The sequence below is a fragment of the Triticum aestivum genome, chromosome 3B (assembly GCF_018294505.1).
Source record: "Triticum aestivum cultivar Chinese Spring chromosome 3B, IWGSC CS RefSeq v2.1, whole genome shotgun sequence".
NCBI classification, from domain to species: Eukaryota; Viridiplantae; Streptophyta; class Magnoliopsida; order Poales; family Poaceae; genus Triticum; species Triticum aestivum.
The window spans coordinates 452,562,750-452,582,672 of NC_057801.1; the positions used below are offsets into that span (position 1 = coordinate 452,562,750).

The 19,923-nt window shown below is 48.3% G+C and overlaps 1 protein-coding gene across 1 annotated transcript; it reads right to left on the minus strand.

Annotated features, from left to right (window-relative positions):
* Positions 1-6,212: 6,212 nt before the first annotated feature.
* LOC123070316 (putative receptor protein kinase ZmPK1) lies at positions 6,213-8,988 on the minus strand. Its single transcript, XM_044493459.1, has one exon. The coding sequence runs from the start codon at positions 8,940-8,942 to the stop codon at positions 6,507-6,509; it is 2,436 nt and encodes an 811-aa protein (XP_044349394.1). The 5' UTR covers positions 8,943-8,988; the 3' UTR covers positions 6,213-6,506.
* Between the last annotated feature and the right edge of the window lie 10,935 nt (positions 8,989-19,923).

The window sequence follows — 19,923 nt, forward strand, 5'->3', positions numbered from 1 at the left end:
CCCAGCAAAGTACATTACCCTCATCAAGGACATGTACAATAATGTTGTGACAAGTGTTCGAACAAGTGACGTCGACACCGATGACTTCCCGATTAAGATAGGACTGCATCAGGGGTCAGCTTTGAGCCCTTATCTTTTTGCATTGGTGATGGATGAGGTCACAAGGGGTATACAAGGAGATATCCCATGGTGTATGCTCTTTGCGGATGATGCCGTGCTAGTTGACGATAGTCGGACGGGGGTAAATAGGAAGCTAGAGTTATGGAGACAAACCTTGGAATCGAAAGGGTTTAGGCTTAGTAGAACTAAAACCGAGTACATGATGTGCGGTTTCAGTACTACTAGGTGTGAGGAGGAGGAGGTTAGCCTTGATGGCCAGGTGGTACCTCGGAAGGACACCTTTCGGTATTTGGGGTCAATGTTGCAGGAGGATGGGGGTATTGATGAAGATGTGAACCATCGTATCAAAGCCGGATGGATGAAGTGGCGCCAAGCTTCTGGCATTCTCTGTGACAAGAGAGTGCCACAAAAGCTAAAAGACAAGTTCTACAGGACGGTGGTTCGACCCGCAATGTTGTATGGCGCGGAGTGTTGGCCGACTAAAAGGCGACATGTTCAACAGTTAGGTGTGGCGGAGATGCGTATGTTGAGATGGATGTGTGGCCACACGAGGAAGGATCGAGTCCGGAATGATGATATACGAGATAGAGTTGGGGTAGCACCAATTGAGGAGAAGCTTGTCCAACATCGTTTGAGATGGTTTGGGCATATTCAGCGCAGGCCTCCAGAAGCTCCAGTGCATAGCGGACGGCTAAAGCGTGCGGAGAATGTCAAGAGAGGGCGGGGTCGACCGAATTTGACATGGGAGGAGTCCGTTAAGAGAGACCTGAAGGATTGGAGTATCGACAAAGAGCTAGCTATGGACAGGGGTGCGTGGAAGCTTGCTATCCATGTGCCAGAGCCATGAGTTGGTTGCGAGATCTTATGGGTTTCACCTCTAGCCTACCCCAACTTGTTTGGGACTAAAGGCTTTGTTGTTGTTGTTGTTGTTGTTGCTGTATTACCACAATCTACAGTTGCCTATAATGCTAGACCTACAAAAATCTACAAATATTTTACTTAACTTTCCAAACTAATCCCCCCCCCCCCTCACCCGCGCGCGAATTGAACTGGGTGGGCCCCTTCAACCCCTATTACCAATCATAATCCTCCACATCAGCTTGTTTGTAAAAAAATTAGGTAACCTTTTGTAGATGTAGCATTACTTATGCTTCAACCGCTATTACCAATCATAATCCTCCACTTGCTTTGTTACTGTTTGAACCAGTTTGAGCTGTCTTGAGCTACCACCAGGATTGGCTTTAGCTAGGTAAGTAAATATGTGTTGAGGAACACCAGTTATTTTTTCTTCTTGATGCAAGAAACTAGCTGCAAATTTTCAGCACTGTTTGTTGGCAGGTGCTTTAGTACTTCCTATATGACTCGCAGAGCACTGCACCGGCAGCTCTTTCTGAATGAACTGTGTAATTATAATCTGATATTTGCAAACCAGGTAGTGAGGGTTGTAACTTGTATGAGGTAAATGAAATAATGTATCACCATGTGTAGGTGGGGCATGAGGCTATCTAAGGGAGTACAACCTTTAGACCTTATTGCGAAACAAACTAATGCCTCTGACTACATTCTCAAGGTTCCCCCAAAAAATAGAAGATTGTAGAAGGGTGTTGCGCCTTATGGTGGGTCATAAGTATAACTGTTTGCTTGTAATTAATGAAAAGATATGCAGGTCTCCTGCGTATTTTCAAAAATAAATAAATAAAGCTTAAGGTCCTTCCCAGCTTTTGTACCAGCAGAATGTCTTTCTCATTTGGGTTGATTAAGAAAACTACTCATACTGCAGCATAGCGATTCAGCTTAAGTGATGCCTATTGAGCATTATAAATATGGTTAGGAAGATGTGTATTTTATTTTCAAAGAGTGAAGGGAAATTACATGTGAAAACTGAAAACATTGCACCACACAATGGAAGGTGCAGATTTCTTATGACATGATTTAATGATGTTTCGTTTTTCTAGCCTTTGGCAGATATGTGCAACCTTTTCTAGCAACAGAAGGTTGGAACAATATGGTTGCATATCTATCATGCTAGGAGAAATATGTGATTTATCTAACAGGCCAGCAAATGAAGTTGGAAAGAGAACCGCTATTGCCATGAGAAGATTGCCTTAAATTCAAGTTTTGGCTTATCATCTCAGTAGTTTTTGTATTAGGTTCTTACTTATCTTGTGATAAGTTTCAAGATAAGACATACAAGAAATGGCTATTTAATCTTTTTGCAGTTATTTCTTTCAATACTGTGTTTTTTTACTGTACCTTTGTCTAACAAACCATTCTATTTGCAAGACAAAACGCCGATAGCTATGGGATGTTTCTGTAAATTTGTTGCAGATAAAGGTATATAGCCTTTGTATGCAACACTTTGCTAGAATAGTAACTGCACCAAATCTTAGCAAGTTATCATAACAACTACTACCTCCATCCCATAATATAAGAACGGGGAGTAGGAAACATTGTGTTATTCTGTTTGAATTTGGAAGCAAGAACTAATATTTTTACTTCCGAGTTAGAGAAACTTTCCTGTGCAACTCAACTGCAATTGTATCCTAAAGAAAATTTAAAATTTTAATGCTCTTTGAACTAGAGTAACACACGAAAGGAACATTGGATGAATGTAGAAGTAATCAAATGATAGAAGGCACAATTTACTGCACTGCGAGGCAGCTTGCAGGTACCAGGGGACTTTAACATGATTTATCGGGCCCAAATAAAAACAATGCCAATGTTCCCTGCCATGTCATGGATCGCTCCTACCCGCTCGATGATCTGGAGCTGCGCGAGCTGCACTGAAATGGTCGTCGATACACATGGTCAACCGAAATAGATTGACGAGGGACAATAAAGAAAAAATATCAGCAGGCAAACCCATTTTGACTTCTTCTACAAACTTGTATTCCATTGTGGATAAGCTGGAAGCTTTAAGTAATTTTTTTCGATACACTTGGTCAAACGAAATAGATTGACGAGGGACAATAAAGAAAAAATATCAGTAGGCAAACCCATTTTGACTTCTTCGACATACTTGTATTCCAGTCTGGATAAGCTGGAACGTTAAAGTAATTTTTTTAGGTCTTCTAGCTAAGTTGAGGTGTGAAGGTTTCACAAAGCCCTCTGATTTTGTAGTGGAGACTATGTACCCACTATTCTGAACAGAACTTGGTGTTATTATCTAAGGTTTTGGACTAGATCTTGTGTTCCACGAGTTTTGGATTGAACTCCTGCTGCCATATGTGTTATCTTTACCTCTAGAACGATATCTAGGGAAACACGTTGAAGTAGTTCCTTCAACACGTGTGTTGTACACTTTGTAGCAGCAAGGTGGAGTTTCTCCTCCACAACCTTGTGCTGTTTTAGGTGGTATCGCAGTCCTGTTGATCCATTCCAGTTCTTGGTGTCCTCTTTGAGGAGCAATGCTACACCTACGTAGGGAGTCTTATGTATCCTACGTAATTGTTGATTTGGCAGCTATTGATTGGACATTAGTTGAGGGCACGGGCCCACCCTAGAAATCAGGGGGGTCTGGTTTGATTAGCGCTTCAGCAAATTACGTAGGTTATGTAGCAGCTGTTCGTAAGTCTAGCATTTTTGCCTCTTTGAGAGTGAGCTGCAGCAAAACATGGAAGAATAGGGGAAGAGGATGGATGCTGAAGAATAACATATCCAAACGTATGTGCAATCTTAACCAGAGATTGAGTTAGCTGGCTGAGATGATAAGAAATGGTGTTCCTCTGCTGCCAATGAAGAAGATTCATCAGAGAAGAAGATGTTTAACAGTGAAGAAGAGGGGGTAATCTTGAAGCAAGACTACCACAACATGTAGCTCAGTGTTCTTTAAAAAGCCAACCTATGTGAATCTCAGTGTACTTCAGGAAGGACAAATTCGACACCGCTGCTGCGAGGTAATCCGGTGTCTACCCGCTGCTGTGCTCTGCACCCCCTTTCCCCATCATTGCTGGTTTAGGTGTGCTCAACACCTGCGCTGAGATATCAGCTGAACTTGCCAGTGTGCCAGTGAGTGCAACGTGCACACGTTGTGACACAAGATCGAACATCTTGTATGTCTTCGAGCCTGATTTGTAGCCGATGAAGACGATGGTTTTGCTGCAGTCTTTCGACCTTGGAATGACTTCACTTTTTTCATGAAAGTCAGACAACTGAATGTGCAAAGAAAGCTCACCATCGGGTTCCTGGCTGCCATGCCAAACTTCGGACGGCGTCTTTCCGTCGAGGGCTTTTGCCAGCGCATAGTTCAGGAGAAAGACGGCCGTAGAGACCGTCTCGCCCCAAAACTTCGTAGGCATGCTGCTTTGCTTGAGTAGGCTGCGTGCTGTCGCCACGGTGGTTTGATTCCGCCGCTGCTCGACGACGTCGTTTTGCTGCGGTGAGTATGACGCAGAGTGATGCCTCTACACACCTTGATCTGCACAATATTCGCTGAATTCGACCGACATGAACTCACCGCCCTAGTCGGTTAGTAGCTCTCGGAACTTGCTGCTACTTTCCGAGTTCTACAGCCTCCTAGAAGCGCTTGATCGCCATCGGTGCTTCGCTCTTTTTGCCGCCAATAACACTAGCCACTGAAGCGGTTGTGGTCGTAGACAAGGAAGAAACGTTTGCTGTCGGGACCTGCTGGTGGACTGGGCCAGAGAGGTCGCCATGGACCAAATCCAGAGCACGCTCACGCTCTGCTCTGAACTTTAACTTCTCCAGGAAAGTCGAGCGTGGCTGCTTGGTGAGGATGCGGGTGTCACAGAGGTGGTAGGCCTCGAACCATCTACAGACGTGCCGTCTGCCGGAGTGAATCGAAGATGATGTGGCCGTACCGTTCGTGCCACCGCCAAGAAGACAAAAAAGAAGTGTGAGTGGCATCCTGACAAGTAGAGAGGAGGTGTGGCATTGCACCCTCGTTGGACCTTGACAAGTGTGCATCAACCCCCTCTTGGTTGCCACTTTCGGGCCTTTCTCGCTCAAAATCTAATATACAATTCTGAACTACGAAACCGTCTATTTTACAACCTCAAACTTTCAAAACTGGACAAGGAACAACCCTTGGCTGGTTTTTAACTGTTTCTGACTGGTCAACAGCCCAGTCAGCCGCCATGCTACCCATGCTTCTGAATTTGATTTTTTTTTTCCGGCAAAACTTCTTGAAACTTTCCCAGATTGAATATAAGAGCAGTGTAGATATTTGAGATTTTTTTGGAAACTTTTTTTTGACCAGATTTTGTCCCTAAATGCTCCTGATTTTGAATTTTGCTTCTAGTTTTTTTTTTATGTTTGGCAAAACTTCTTGAAACTTCCCAGATTGGATATTTATGAGATTTTTTTGATTTTTTTCTGGAAACCTTTTTTTGGCCAATTTTGACCCAAAATGCTCCCGAATTTGAAGTTTGCTTGTAGTTTTTTTTCCTGTTCGAAAAAACTTCTTGAAATTTTCCCAGACTGAATACAAGGGCATTGTTCATTTTTAGAAAATTTTCAATAATTTCTGGGCACTTCCATCTTTTGGAAGCATTTAGCTAGCAGCATTAAGCCATCAAAATATGGTACAAGTCACTTAGGTCAAGAATTTTGTAAGCCACTTCATATGTTCAAAAGGCCAAAATATCCGAAAATGACACATAATTCAAGAACTTAGGTCTCACACATTACAACATTCTCACAGACCTTCATGACATCCCTTGCCCCATCTCTGGTAGCCTATACTGCATAGTACCGACATGGTTTATTATGTGCCGCAACATTACAACAGCCTATACTGCATAGTGTTTATATATAGAGTGCAGGATCGGTACAGGGGGTAAGTCAGTTTGCATAAACCTGGCGGTCCACTAGTGTTAGACAGCATAACAAAACAAAGTTTGGCACTGCTAATCTTGGCTAAGTGCATGAGACTTTACATCATGTTCCCTGGCTACTGGCTTATGAAGCTGTAAAGTAAAAGCAACCGGTATGGAAGAACATGATGCGCTGCTCTAGAGATCCATATCTAGGAACTACTACTTGCAGAGCTCAATGAACCGACCTCTAACTCTTTTAGCATTATAAATAATTTGTACCAGACACAATTTGAATAACGTAACGCATTATCGAACTCACTGATCCAATTTGAACCGACCATTATCAAAACAGTTATAGCATGTTGAGTAAAATATGTCATACAAACATAAAAGAAAATACTGCGCTGCACCTAACTCCCCGCCTACCAGCCTTGCAGCCTGTGAGGATACCAACCACAATTTAAATCAGGAAGGCAGAAAATCTGGAGAATGGATCTAATCTTTCCAATTCATAACAGAAGGTATACACTGCATAGAAAATGGCATAGCTGTTTTTTTTCTCTTCTGATGCCTTGTTTAGCTTGCTTTCATGCTTCTGGTAAAATGCCATCAAAAGTATGCAGGATGATAATCTTCATCGTCACATTCCATGAGATTTCTGGCAATTTGTTCCATTGTTGGCCTCTTGCTTCTTTCATCAAGGCATGAAATAGCTATCTTCACCATAACTGTTGCTTGCTTGTGATTGAAATGCCCTTTCAGTCTAGCATCCACTATATCCAGGTCAGCCCCATTGGCGAGCATCTGTTTCACCGCCTGAACAAATTGCATGAACCCCATCTCTTCTCCGCCTTCTGTTGCCCCACTGGGAATTTGCATCAAGCCCATCTCATCTTCGTATGCTGTCACCCCACTGGAAACCCTACTCCCAGTGACAATCTCTAGAAGCACAACTCCGAAGCTGTAAACATCTACCTTTGCATCAATTGGCAAATTCATCACCCATTCTGGTGCCATATAGCCCGTTGTGCCTCTCATTTGAGTGAAATTTAAGCTAGAACTATCTCTCTGAGAGAGCTTGGATAGTCCAAAGTCTGCTATCTTGGCTTCGAATTCTCGTGTCAGCAGTATGTTTTCTGGCTTTACATCACAATGGACAATCCATTCGAGACATTCATGATGCAGGTAAGCAAGGCCTCTTGCTGTCCCCAAGGCAATCTTGAACCGCTGACCCCATGAGAGCAGTCTTTCAGTGCCTCTGCCATCAAAAAGGTATCTGTCCAATGACTCATTCTCCACAAACTCGTAGACTAATAACCTGTGTTGGCCTTCTGAGCAAAACCCATACATTCGTACCAAATTCATGTGGTTGATCCTCCCAATGAGAGTTACTTCTGCCCAAAATTCCTCTTCACCTTTTCTAACATCTGTAAGCTTCTTTACTGCCACAACCTTCTTGTCTCCGAGTATTCCTCTGTAAACTACTCCATTGCCACCCTTCCCTAGCTCTTCTTTGAACTTCCCTGTTGCTTCAACCAACTCACGGTACGTAAACCTCCTGAACTGGCTTGTTATCATCTTGTAACCTTCCTCCATGGACTTGGGTATGTTGTGCATTTTGAAAAGGACGTACCATCCTGTCATGATAAAAAACAATTCAACTGCCCCTAATATAGCAGCAAAGATGTAGAGGTATGCCCAGCTTATGTGGTCAGAGTTTTTTATGTATGCATCTGCAGACACTACCATAACCTTGGATCTCTCCGGACTGCAGGTAATACCAGGATGATTGGCGGCTGGAGATGTTGAACTGACACTCTTAGGAAGTTTGAAGTAGTTGTCTCCCAGGAAATATGGATAGACCTGGCCGTTGTAGAGCACATTTTTAGTGTAACATAAACCCTCTCCAGCTTTGTATGTGAAAGATATGCACATGCAGCTCTCCAAGCAAATCCGCCTGCATTCTTCGAGGGAGATTGACTTGTTGGAAGTGAGATCGAAGCCATAAAAGTCACCATGAGGAACCTTGACGAATTGAAAATCCTCCTGTGGTTGCCCGCATTGGATGCTGAATGTTGGCTTGCAGCCTCTGTCCCAGTTCTCGGGATCAACCATCTTATATCCTGGAGGACAAGTGCATCTGGGGCGGCCTGCTGGTGAGTACTCACAAATTCCATTCTTTCCACACAATCCATGCACATAACACATCTGCTGCACACCCTGCCCTGTGATACTCCAGTTTCCACTTGATGCATTCAAACTGTACATTCTGAAGTTCCCATCATAGTCGATGGTGATCCTTCTCTGGATCCCCAAACCTGAATCCGAGGCTATCATCTTGAACCCATCACTTGACAAGAACTTGCCCTCGCGGTCCAGGACTGCGAGCTTGCTGCTGTTGAACCTAGTCCGGCCGTTCTGGAGTGCATTGTAATCAGGGCTTGGCCAGTATATGCTTGTGATGTCCGGTCCATTGTACAGGAGGCGTAGGACGTTGTCATTGTCGAAATAGAGGACATGGTAACTATCTGACTGGGAGACCAACTTGTTTGCTCTCGTCAGATGCTGCGTCGGGAGCAAGGTGTTGGTGGGCAAATCGAAGCTCTGCCATACGGTCTTACCGGCCGAGTCGTTGATCACGAGGTTCCCGGTGTCGAGGAGAGCCACTGTTGTGTGCTTGCCCCAGCCTGTCTTGCTCTCCCATGCTGTGGAATCATTGAAGTCGGTGAGGACCAGGTTGCCCTCACGGTTCAGGGATATCCTGGAGCCCTGGGCGTTCACTGGGAAGCGAGGATTCGCTGTCCAGACGACGGTCTTGTCGGTGGCATGCGTGAACCAGATGGAGAAGTAGAAGGCGTTGGTGCCGTTCCCGGACGGGTAGAAGCCGCAGGAGAAGGTGGTGTCTGGTGAGACGAGCAAGACTTTCTCACGATCTACTTGCAGAGATGTGCCTGTGCTTCTCTGCCATGGGGACGCACAGGAGCAGAGCAGAGTGGAGAGCAAGGGAAGAAGAAGGGCTACTGGGTAGAAGAAGAGCCTAGGCATCTTTTCTGGCTGGAGGTGATGACAGACAGGGGAGTAGGCTCCTTATGCAGCCTTTTGCGGGGCTCTTTTAGTGGGGTTTCTGTCCGTCCATCTCGTGACCAGTATTGTGTCCTGAGCTACTATCCATTTGTTTGTTTATGACCACGGAGGTGATGAGTGCGCCTGCTCGTCTAGGAATTTACGTATACTGCTTTCAGTGTGTGATCTTGAGTACTAGTAACTTTCTCTGACCCAGAAAACCACTGGCCTGATCTGGACAAGATAGGAAGACCGGAGCCTGAGAGTTGCGCTGGCCCTTTGCTTCATCTCCAGCGGCTGTCGTCACGGCGGAAGAGCAGCAATCTCGGTGCGGCGGCGGCGAGGTCTTCTCGGTATTTTGTTGGTTGGCACGCGTGTGCATCTGCGTGTCTCTTCCCTTCGTCTGTGCTGGGCTGTAATCCTCTCCCATCCTTGTTCGGTGGATTCGCTGCGTGTCGCCACGGTCTACCGAATGCAGGGTTGGCTACTTTTGCCCCAGAGAGTTTCGAAAAAAAAAACTTTTGCCCCAGAGAGAGAAAGAGAAGATGGAGGCAAGAAATTTACACCAAATATCGCTTTCGTATGCGGTCCACATGGGTATCATGGACGCATGAATATCGATCATGTGCTGCTTCTAGGTGACCACTGACTCAGCCATGTTCCTCTCGTTGCGATTACAGTGCTGCTCAATAACTATGGTCTTTAATTTAGTTGGTCTTCAAGCTTCACAATGGAATGTCTTCTATAGTCTTGATGGCGACCTGAAGGCTGCAAATTTAGTTGGTCTTCAAATGAATGGAAAATGGGTTCTTCATGCAACCTAAAATTTTGTATTCCGTACTACAAGTGCTTCCATTCTTTTGAAGTGCTTATGTTCCAGTGATCATAGGGCATTGCATTCTGTACTAGAAATTTTGATGGCGCCCTGAAGGCTGCAAGATGCCAGCTTTTCTTTTGGGGGCGATCTGAATAATCTTATAGACCATTTTTGCCAAGACATGTTACATTCCAGGGGCAAGACGTAAATGTTCGAAGGGGCCATGTGTAACCCTTTGTGTGAGATCTGACGCACCATGCAGCCCCGTAGCAGCGTATCATCTAATAGCTCGGAGCACTCATATTTTCCCGTCTTCTCTAATGGTTGAGTCAGTGTCATCTGTTCATACATGTACCCGTGTGTGGTCATCTCTGATGGCTATCGTGCATCGGTTTGTTATTTCAACCAGATATTCTATGGCTGGATTCCCCTCTAACTTCTTTTATAAATCTGGATCTCTTTTTCTGCGGGTGGTATTTTTTTTTGAGCATCAGTACAGACACAAGCGCTCATATACACGCGCATACACTCATCCCTATGAACGCACACACGCACACCCTACCCCTATGAGCACCTCCGAGAGACTGAGCCGTCATATCAGGAATAATGCGAGCACCAGGATTTAAACCCTGGTGGGTTAAGGATACCACTGTTCACCTAACCAACTCAACCACAGGTTGATTCGCTTCTGCTGGTGGTATTGGTATCCGTATTTGGAGCTACTTTTGGCTGGCTAGTGGGAACGGCACGAAAAACGCTACCTCCGTGTCTGGCCTAGTTTCCTAAAGAAAGGAGTCTCACCTAATAACGTGGCCTAATAACGTGGGCATCTATCTCGTCTCGTGGTATGAGTGTCGGTCTGTACTATCTTACCTTTTCTCTTTTAAAAATGGTGTACTATCTTACTTGCGTGGTGCGTATTCCCTTAAAAGAAGTCGTCATGAATATGCCAGCCAAGTTACTAATCGAGTTTGGTTCTTGCACCGCTGCACGAGGGGCTCTGACTTGAGCAACTTCAATGGGGCGACCCATTTCGTTCGCGACTGTCCGTTTGGGTCGGCGCGAACAGAAAATGCGGCCCAACGCGCTGACCCAAATGGACGCGCGTCCGTTTTTTGTCCACGGCGATCCATTCCCGGCCCATTTTTTAGCCTGATTTGCGTCGGCGCGGACGCGCGACGGACGCGCGCACGGTCGCGTTTCCAGGCCCGCTGGTTTGTGGCACATTGGCCTCCCTCCCCCCGGCCAACAAGCAACCCTCGCCCTCCGCCTCCTCCGTCACCGTTGCCGCCGCCCATTTTTGCGGCGACCTCCAGCTGCCGCCGCCTCCACATCCGCCCAGCAATGCCGCCCCTGTCCCCAGTCGCCCGCCGCCGTCGGGGAGCAAACTAGTTCCCGCCGCCGCTTCCCCCACCGCACAGCCGCCCGCGACCAAGAAGACGCCTCGCCGCCCCCGCCACATACGACCGACACGCTCGTCGGACGCCGTCACACTCGTCGGACGCCGGTCGGGCAGCTAGCTGGTCTGTGGGCGCCGCGTCTCCCCTCGTCGGCCGTCTCCTTCTTCGACGCCTGCAAGCTGTTCGACAGTTTGCCAAGGTACGAAAATGGACTCCGCTGACGAGTTCTTTTTCCACAATTTCATTTGCGACTCCGACGATTCGTCGTCCGACGACGAGGAGGAGATATTGGATGTCGTGTTGGTCCATCACCACCTCAACAACCAGCGACCGTTGTTCCGTGGCTCCATTCCGGGCCACCTTCCGGCGTTGAATCGTAACCGAGAGAGCGGGCATTTCCTTCTTTGGAAGGACTACTTTGATACAACAAACCCGTTGTTCAAACATCACCAATTCCGCCGTCGATTCCGTATGAGTAGGCATGTTTTCAACCGTATTAGAGGGAGTGGTCGGCTATGATGACTACTTCGAGTGCAAAGAGGATGCTGTCGGCAAGATTGGTTTCTCCTCTTATCAGAAATGCACTGCCGCCATTCGAATGCTTGCATACGGAGTGCCCGGTGATCTCATTGACGAGTACGTCTGTATGAGCGAGTCTACGTGCCTAGAGTCCCTGTATAAGTTCTGCAAGGCTGTGATTGCTGTGTTTGGCCCTGAGTACTTGAGAGAGCCGACAGCTGCAGATACAGCCCGTTTGTTGGCAATGAATGCTAGCAGGGGCTTCCCGGGGATGCTTGGCAGCATAGACTGCATGCACTGGGAGTGGAAGAACTGCCCTTCTACTTGGCAAGGGCAGTATAAGGGACATGTCAGGGCTTGCACTGTCACACTAGAGGCCGTGGCGTCTCAAGATCTCTGGATCTGGCACTCTTTCTTTGGCATGGCTGGATCACACAATGATATCAACGTGCTTCAGCGCTCGCCGGTGTTTGCTAGGCTTGCCGAAGGCAACAACCCACCGGTGAACTTTACTGTCAATGGCCACAACTACGACAAAGGGTACTATTTGAGTGACGGTATCTATCCTCAGTGGACCACTATTGTAAAGACAATACCTGACCCTGTTGGAGAGAAAAGGAAAAGATTTGCCCAAGAGCAAGAGAGTGCTAGAAAGGATGTCGAGCGTGCCTTTGGTGTTTTGCAATCTCGATGGGGCATCGTTCGGTATCCTGCTAATACTTGGAGCACGCAGAAACTATGGGAGGTGATGACTACTTGTGTGATCATGCACAATATGATCGTAGAAGACGAGCGCCCGGAACGTCTGTACGATCAAGGCTTTCAGTTTTAGGGTGAGAATGTTGTGCCTGAGCATGGAGTAGCGGCAACATTTGAGCAGTTCATTCAGTTTCATGAAGACATGTGTGATTGGGAAACTCACGTGCAACTACAAAATGATTTGGTTGAACATACGTGGACTCATGTTGGCAACCAATAGATGTATCTACTTTTATTCGTTCATAAAACTATGTGAAACATTTTTATTTTTATTTGGCCTGTAAACTATACTATTTATTTGGGCAGACTATTTTGTTTGTTAAATTTTCATTTCACAATATGTTGAATGCAATGCAAAATTGGGCGGCCAGCCGGCCACGCCTGCACATATGGGTCGGCGCGTTGGGCGCTCTGCCGACCCATATGAAAAACAGGATGGACGCCGGGCGGGCGGCCGACCCAAACAGACAAAAAGCGGACGAAATCGCCGTCCGTTTGGGTCGGCCCGTTGAAGTTGCTCTTATATGCGGCTAAAGTATCTATAGTTCTTTTCTGGTTTTGTCTTTGTAGCTCGTGTCACTTGCTCTGAACCTAGCCGGCTAGCTCCCACAATAGCTAGGATATACTTTGTTAGAACTTAGAAGTGATAGAGAGATAGGTGGAATAGTTGCGGAATATGATGGTTGTATTATTGACCCTCGAGGGTGAGTATATATTGAGTACAAGACTTGGAGGGCAAGACACCTCCTAGATATAAGATGGAAATAACTCTATCTAGTCTTGAGCAATCTCTACTATCAAATATATCCCCGCAGTCGTAGCAGTAGCGTTGCAAACAATAGGAGCGTCGCAGACGGTCAGACTGGAGAGAATAGCAACCGACGAGCTGACATCCCCTCGCAGTCATAGCAGGAGCGTCGCGGACGGTGTCGCGTTGCGGACACGTTGGCTGTAGAGGAAGCCGGCGAGTTGCTCACGCGGATGACAACCCTTTGTGCCGATGTCGAGGTAGCCGAGAGCGTAGGGTGGTGTAGCCGTGGTCGAGGTAGTCGTGCGAAGAATGCCGCGGTCGATGTCGAGTCAGGGTAGCCGGTGTCAAGGGAGTCGCTGTGGAGTTGCGGGAGCAAGGAGGCACCGAGTTAGTCATGGGCGCAGTGGTGTCGAGGTAGTGGTGCACCGGAAGGAGGATGGTGTTGACGAGGCGTCGCATCAGGTGTCCCAAACCTGGGGACACGTTGTAGATGAAGGCACGCATCGGTGTTGCCAGCACCGTGCATGCGTAGATGGACGAAGACGAAGTTAACGAAGCACCGACCAGGCTAGCCAGACCCGGGGACACGTCGTGGATGAGGGCACGCACCGGTGTTGCCAGCACCGGGCATGCGGAGATGGGGACCTGCACGAGCTATACGCCATGTCGGAGAAGTCGGAGAGGCCACCAAAGAAGAACTCGACGACGATTGCGGCGTTCCATCGGCGCGAGGCCGATGTCACCAACGATGGTCAGAGTAGACGAAGTGGTCGGGGTAGACGGCGATGCTGGCGATCGGTTGGTGCTTAGACGAAGATGAAGGGGGTGGACGGGCGGCGGCGGCTACAAAGGTAGAAGTGGCAGCGACTGAAGAAGAGCGGCGGTGGCGGCCTAACGGCGGCGGCAACAGCTAGGTTAGTAGTGCGGTGGCGGTGCTCAAAGTAGGCGAGGAACCCAACATTGTGACGAATACCGGCACAGACAGTGGTGTTCCCTCACCGAGGGAGGCGGCGCGGCGCATACCACGAGAGTCAACGCGCGGGAACGACGGAGTGGACCGTGGGCTGCCACGCTACGGCCCGAAGGGGTGACCCAGCAGCAACGGTGTGACGCCCCTGATTCAATCGTACACTAATCATGCACGCAAATGTGTACGATCAAGATCAGGGACTCACGGGAAGATATCACAACACAACTCTAAAACATAAATAAGTCATACAAGCATCATAATACAAGTCAGGGGCCTCGAGGGCTCGAATACAAGTGCTCGATCATAGACGAGTCAGCGGAAGCAACAATATCTGAGTACAGACATAAGTTAAACAAGTTTGCCTTAAGAAGGCTAGCACAAACTGGGATACAGATCGAAAGAGGCGCAGGCCTCCTGCCTGGGATCCTCCTAACTACTCCTGGTCGTCGTCAGCGGTCTGCACGTAGTAGTAGGCACCTCCAGTGTAGTAGGAGTCGTCGTCTAAGGTGGCGTCTGGCTCCAGGGCTCCAGCATCTGGTTGCGACAACCAGGTAGAAGGGAAAGGGGGAAAAGAGGGAGAAAAGCAACCGTGAGTACTCATCCAAAGTACTCGCAAGCAAGGAGCTACACTACATATGCATGGATATATGTGTAAAGGGCCATATCAGTGGACTGAACTGCAGAATGCCAGAATAAGAGGGGGATAGCTAATCCTGTCGAAGACTACGCTTCTGGCAGCCTCCGTCTTGCAGCATGTAGAAGAGAGTAGATTGAAGTCCTCCAAGTAGCATCGTATAGCATAATCCTACTCGGCGATCCTCCCCTCGTCGCCCTGTGGAAAAGCGATCACCGGGTTGTATCTGGCACTTGGAAGGGTGTGTTTTATTAAGTGTCCGGTTCTAGTTGTCATAAGGTCAAGGTACAACTCCAAGTCGTCCTGTTACCGAAGATCACGGCTATTCGAATAGATTAACTTCCCTGCAGGGGTGCACCACATAACCCAACACGCTCGATCCCATTTGGCCGGACACACTTTACTGGGTCATGCCCGGCCTCGGAAGATCAACACGTCGCAGCCCCACCTAGGCACAACAGAGAGGTCAGCACGCCGGTCTAAATCCTATGCGCGCAGGGGTCTGGGCCCATCGCCCATTGCACACCTGCACGTTGCGAGGGCGGCCGGAAGCAGACCTAGCCTCCCTAATACAAGAGCAGGCGTTCCAGTCCAATCCGGCGCGCGCCGCTCCGTCGCTGACGTCAAGAAGGCTTCGGCTGATACCACTACGTCGAGTGCCCATATCTTTCCCACGTAGTTGGTTAGTGCGTATAGGCCAATAGCCAGACTCAGATCAAATACCAAGATCTCGTTAAGCGTGTTAAGTATCCGCGAACGCCGAACAGGGCCAGGCCCACCTGTCTCCTAGGTGGTCTCAACCTGCCCTGTCGCTCCGCCTCAAGGTAACAGTCGGGGGCCATCGGGAACCCAGGCCCACCTCTACCGGGATGGAGCCACCTGTCCTTTCAGCCCCCTCATCAGAATCACTTGCGGGTACTCATCGAGCTGACCCGACTTTAGTCACCATCTGTATAGTATGTATGTATGTATAGTATATACCCGTGATCACCTCCTGAGTGATCATGGCCCAATAGTATAGCAAGGCAGACTGACAAGAATGTAGGGCCAATGATGATAAACTAGCATCCTATACTAAGTATTTAGGATTGCAGGTAAGGTATCAACAGAGGTAGCAACAATGTCAGGCTATGCATCAGAATAGGATTAACGGAAAGTAGTAACATGCTACACTACTCTAATGCAAGCAGTATAAAGGAGAATAGGCGATATCTGGTGATCAAGGGGGGACTTGCCTGGTTGCTCTGGCAAGAAGGAGGGGTCGTCTTCGGTGTAGTCGAACACACGGACATCGGCACCGGTCTCAGAGTCTAGCGGAAAGAAGTAACGAAGGGGGAACACAATAAATAACAGAGCAATCAAATGTAACACAAAGCAGGACACGACAATATGCGGTGCTAGGGGTGACCTAACGTAGTGGTAGGTGATATCGGCGAAGGGGGGAAACATCTGAGAAACTATCCCGGTGTTTCGCGTGTTCGGGCAGAGGTACCGGAGGGGGAAAGTTGCGTGTTCGGTATGCTAGGGGTGTGTGGCGGACGAACGGGCTGCGTATCTGGATTCGTCTCGTCGTTCTAAGCAATTTTCATGTTGAAAATATTTTCATCCGAGTTACGGATTAAAAGATATGATTTTCTAAAGATTTAAATCATTTTTTGATTTTAGTTATTTATTTAATTCCAACATTATCCAAAACAGTGAATGATGATGCAGGCATGACATCAGAGTGATGTCAGCAGGTCAACTGGTCGGTTGACCAGTCAAACCAGACATGTGGGTCCAGTGGGACCCACATGTCATTGTCAGGGGCACTAACAGGGGGTTTTAGACTAACTAAACAGGTTAATTAGAGGGTGGGGCCGAGTAGTCAGTGACTAATTAGGTTTTAGTTAATTAGCTTAACTAATTAGCAGTTTATATATTTGTGTTTATTTGTTTTATGGCATGGGGCCCGCATGTTAGTGTCACTGGGCTACCCAGTCAGCACGTTGACTGGGTCAACCCAGTCAACGGGGCCCCCATGGCCCACTGGCAGTGATCCAGGGGTGGGGCCCACTAAGCCACGTTGGCGTCGGCCGGAGACGCGCCGGAGATGGCTCCAGTGAGCCAAAATGGGGCGGCCGAACGCCGAAGCAGCTCGGGTTTTCGCCCTGGTGCACCATATCGAGCGTGGCCAGGCTATCTGGAACGGCCTCTTCGCGCCGCGTCCGATGGAGGGGAGCTCGGCGGCGGGGGTGGCCGGAATGGTCGACGGCGACGAGCGCAGCGGGCTGCAGTTCGGGCGCGGACGGGGATCGCGCTTCGGGGTTTTTGAACGAGGCCTGTTTGGGATCGAACTGACGAGCGCGTCGAGGCGCGTCGAACGGTGGAGGAGGCTTGGCCGGAAGCAACCGGAGACAGCGGTGGCGAGCGGCGGAGCGGACGCCAGAGTTCGGGCGTCCGTGGATCCAACGATAGGGGGCACGGGAAGGCGTGTGCGTGTGTGCGTTGGGTTCCTGGAAGCACCAGGAACACGATGTCGTGCTCACGCGAGCACGACGGAGACCATGGCCACGGTGGCGAGGCGATCCGCGGCGGCGTGCTCACGGCAACGGCGACGGGGCAGCTACGGTGCACGAGGGGAGCTAACGAAGATGGCCGGGAGATGGGGAGCTCACCGTGCGGCACGCAAGATGGCCCTTGGGTGGCTTAGTAGCTGCAGTGGCGTCGCCGGAGATGAAGAAGAGCGGCGGCGGGGTTTGTCGGAGCAGAGGAGGAAGACGGTGGTGTCGGGGGTGTTGCGGTGGTTCCGGTCTCCAACGGGTTGCGCCAGACGAAGGAGCGGACGACGGCGGCCCTTGGCGACACCGTGGGGCGGTGAGGTGGCCTCGGTGGCCGTGGTTAGGCCGGAGCCATGGCGTCGGTGGCGTCCGGATGCGGAGGGGAACAAGGGGGAGAGGCACGGTGGATCTGGAGGGGTGGAGAAATATCTGGGGGGGGGGAGGGGGATCTGACGAGGCCGAGAGGGGGCCGTGGCGGCCTTATCCTCCCCCATCACCGGCGAGCGGGTCCGGTGGCGATCGCGCCTGTAGCGGTGCGCGTCCGAGGAACAGGAAGGGGGGGGGTGCGGTGCGAGGAGCTGGGCCGGCTGGGCCGACCAGGCTGGTTGCGGCCCAGGGAGGCAGGGGCTGTGGCCGGCTTGAGCTGGGCCGCCTAGTCCAGGGGGGCTTCCCCCCTTTTTTTGTTTTTTGTTGTAACTTATTTCTTTTATTTATTTTCCCTTTTCTGTTTTATTTAGTTTTAGGGCATTTAGGTATTTTGTAAAATTGTGTCTTCTACACCATAAATACCAGTGCATTATTTGGCATCCACCTAACACTTTTGCTTTAATATTGGAAAACTTTTATTGTTTGCTTAATTTTGAATTTGAATTCGAACCAGTTTTGAACTAACACGAGATTAGCAACAGTAATCGAGGTGACGTGGCATCATTAGCAGAGGCTCACTGTAGCTTAAATACCCGAGCGTCACAATTCTCCTCCACTACAAGAAATCTCGTCCCGAGATTTAAGAGGGAGAGTAAGGGGGGAGATCTGGTTACAAAACTCTAATGAATGTTCTCGGTTCTGGTTGCTCTTCTCAAAGAGGTCAATCCATTACGTTGATGCCTTCATTTCTCTGCTCCCGGTCATCATGATGAAGTCGTCCTCCTTTCTTTGGAAAATACCGCCGTACTTACAAATAGGTAAGGGGCTGCTCTAAAACGATAGAATGGTATAAGGGGAACTCATTTGGGGTTATCCCAGGGATGAACACATGAGTATATCTAGAGTTGAACAAATTAAACACCTTGAGAGACAAGTAAGAAGGTACCATAAGAAGTTTCATGCACACAGACAATCGTTCATTGCCCGAAACAAAGTGTGAAAGGGGTTCAGAGCAACGGGAATAAGTATTGTGTTTCATCCCAGAATTGATGATCTCTGGAAGGTGGCTCGTGAATTACATACGAAGCCAAGCGTGAGGAATAACTTTGGAAACAGGGGGTGTACAGGAGAGTCAGGTTTCGATCCTGTGGAACTGTGGGTTATGGGCCCACCATGTGGGTTAAAAGTAAGAGGAGAGGTGACATCTTGCATGGACATGATAGCAAGGCAGGTCAGAGGGTAGCCTGTCGATTATGTCGGCAACAACAGCGGTACCAAGGGCGAGGGACGAAGAGAACCATTTTCCTGCTCATTAGGACGAGGCGGACCAATAGGCAAAGTTAGCCCATCGGTCGTTACCGGAATGTCATCAACAATAGTAACAGGGTCTTACTGACAGAGTTGTACACCGAGGTGTTTACATATGCATGAGAATATTATTGCTGAGATCATATAGATAACAAGAAACGTTAAACCAACCAATGAAATGGAAAATATGGTTATCAGATTAAACAGAACAATGGGAAGGAAAATGTGTTTAAACACATACTTCCAGGGAATATCCTTCCCAAGGACAAGCAGAGCAAGATATCCATGATAGGATATAAAGTAGAAAACACTTTAGGTAAGGGGAGAGAAATTTCATGACATTACCCATACAACGGTGTTCGGATAATTGAGCAAGAAACATTTAGCATTGTGCTTCAAATGTTCTTATTGAATATTAGAGTACCACAGACATGCTTCGAGATGGCATTGACATGGTCTTCAAGCAAAGGTTGGACTTTGGATACTAAAAGGACCCATCAGGAACAACATATAGAATAAGTCTTTCAATTTCCTCTAGGAAGAATGGTTATCCTTGCAAAAGATATTATAATGATAGGTCCTCCAGCCAGGGGTGCTAGGCATGACATCGTATTACAGGGTCATCAAGGGACCAACAACATAACTCCTGGAAAGTTGTCCCAACCATCATATCTGACCGAGATTCAGATCAGATTGGTGTCATAATACCTCAGACTCAGGATGTCCGAGAAGAAAAGGTGCAACACAAATCGATGAAAAGGCATTGCAAGATTCTTGGGAAATGAACTATGGGAGCGGGTTCCTAAAACAATAGTTCATCATTAAGCCAAGGAGAGGACAAGGGGGTGGCTGATGAACTCAGCGACAATTCATCAAAATTTCCAAAGGATGGATTTCCA

Coding starts and splice junctions, on each gene's coding strand:
- LOC123070316 (XM_044493459.1), bottom strand. CDS start 8,942: ATGCCTAGGCTCTTCTTCTACCCAGTAGCCCTTCTTCTTCCCTTGCTC.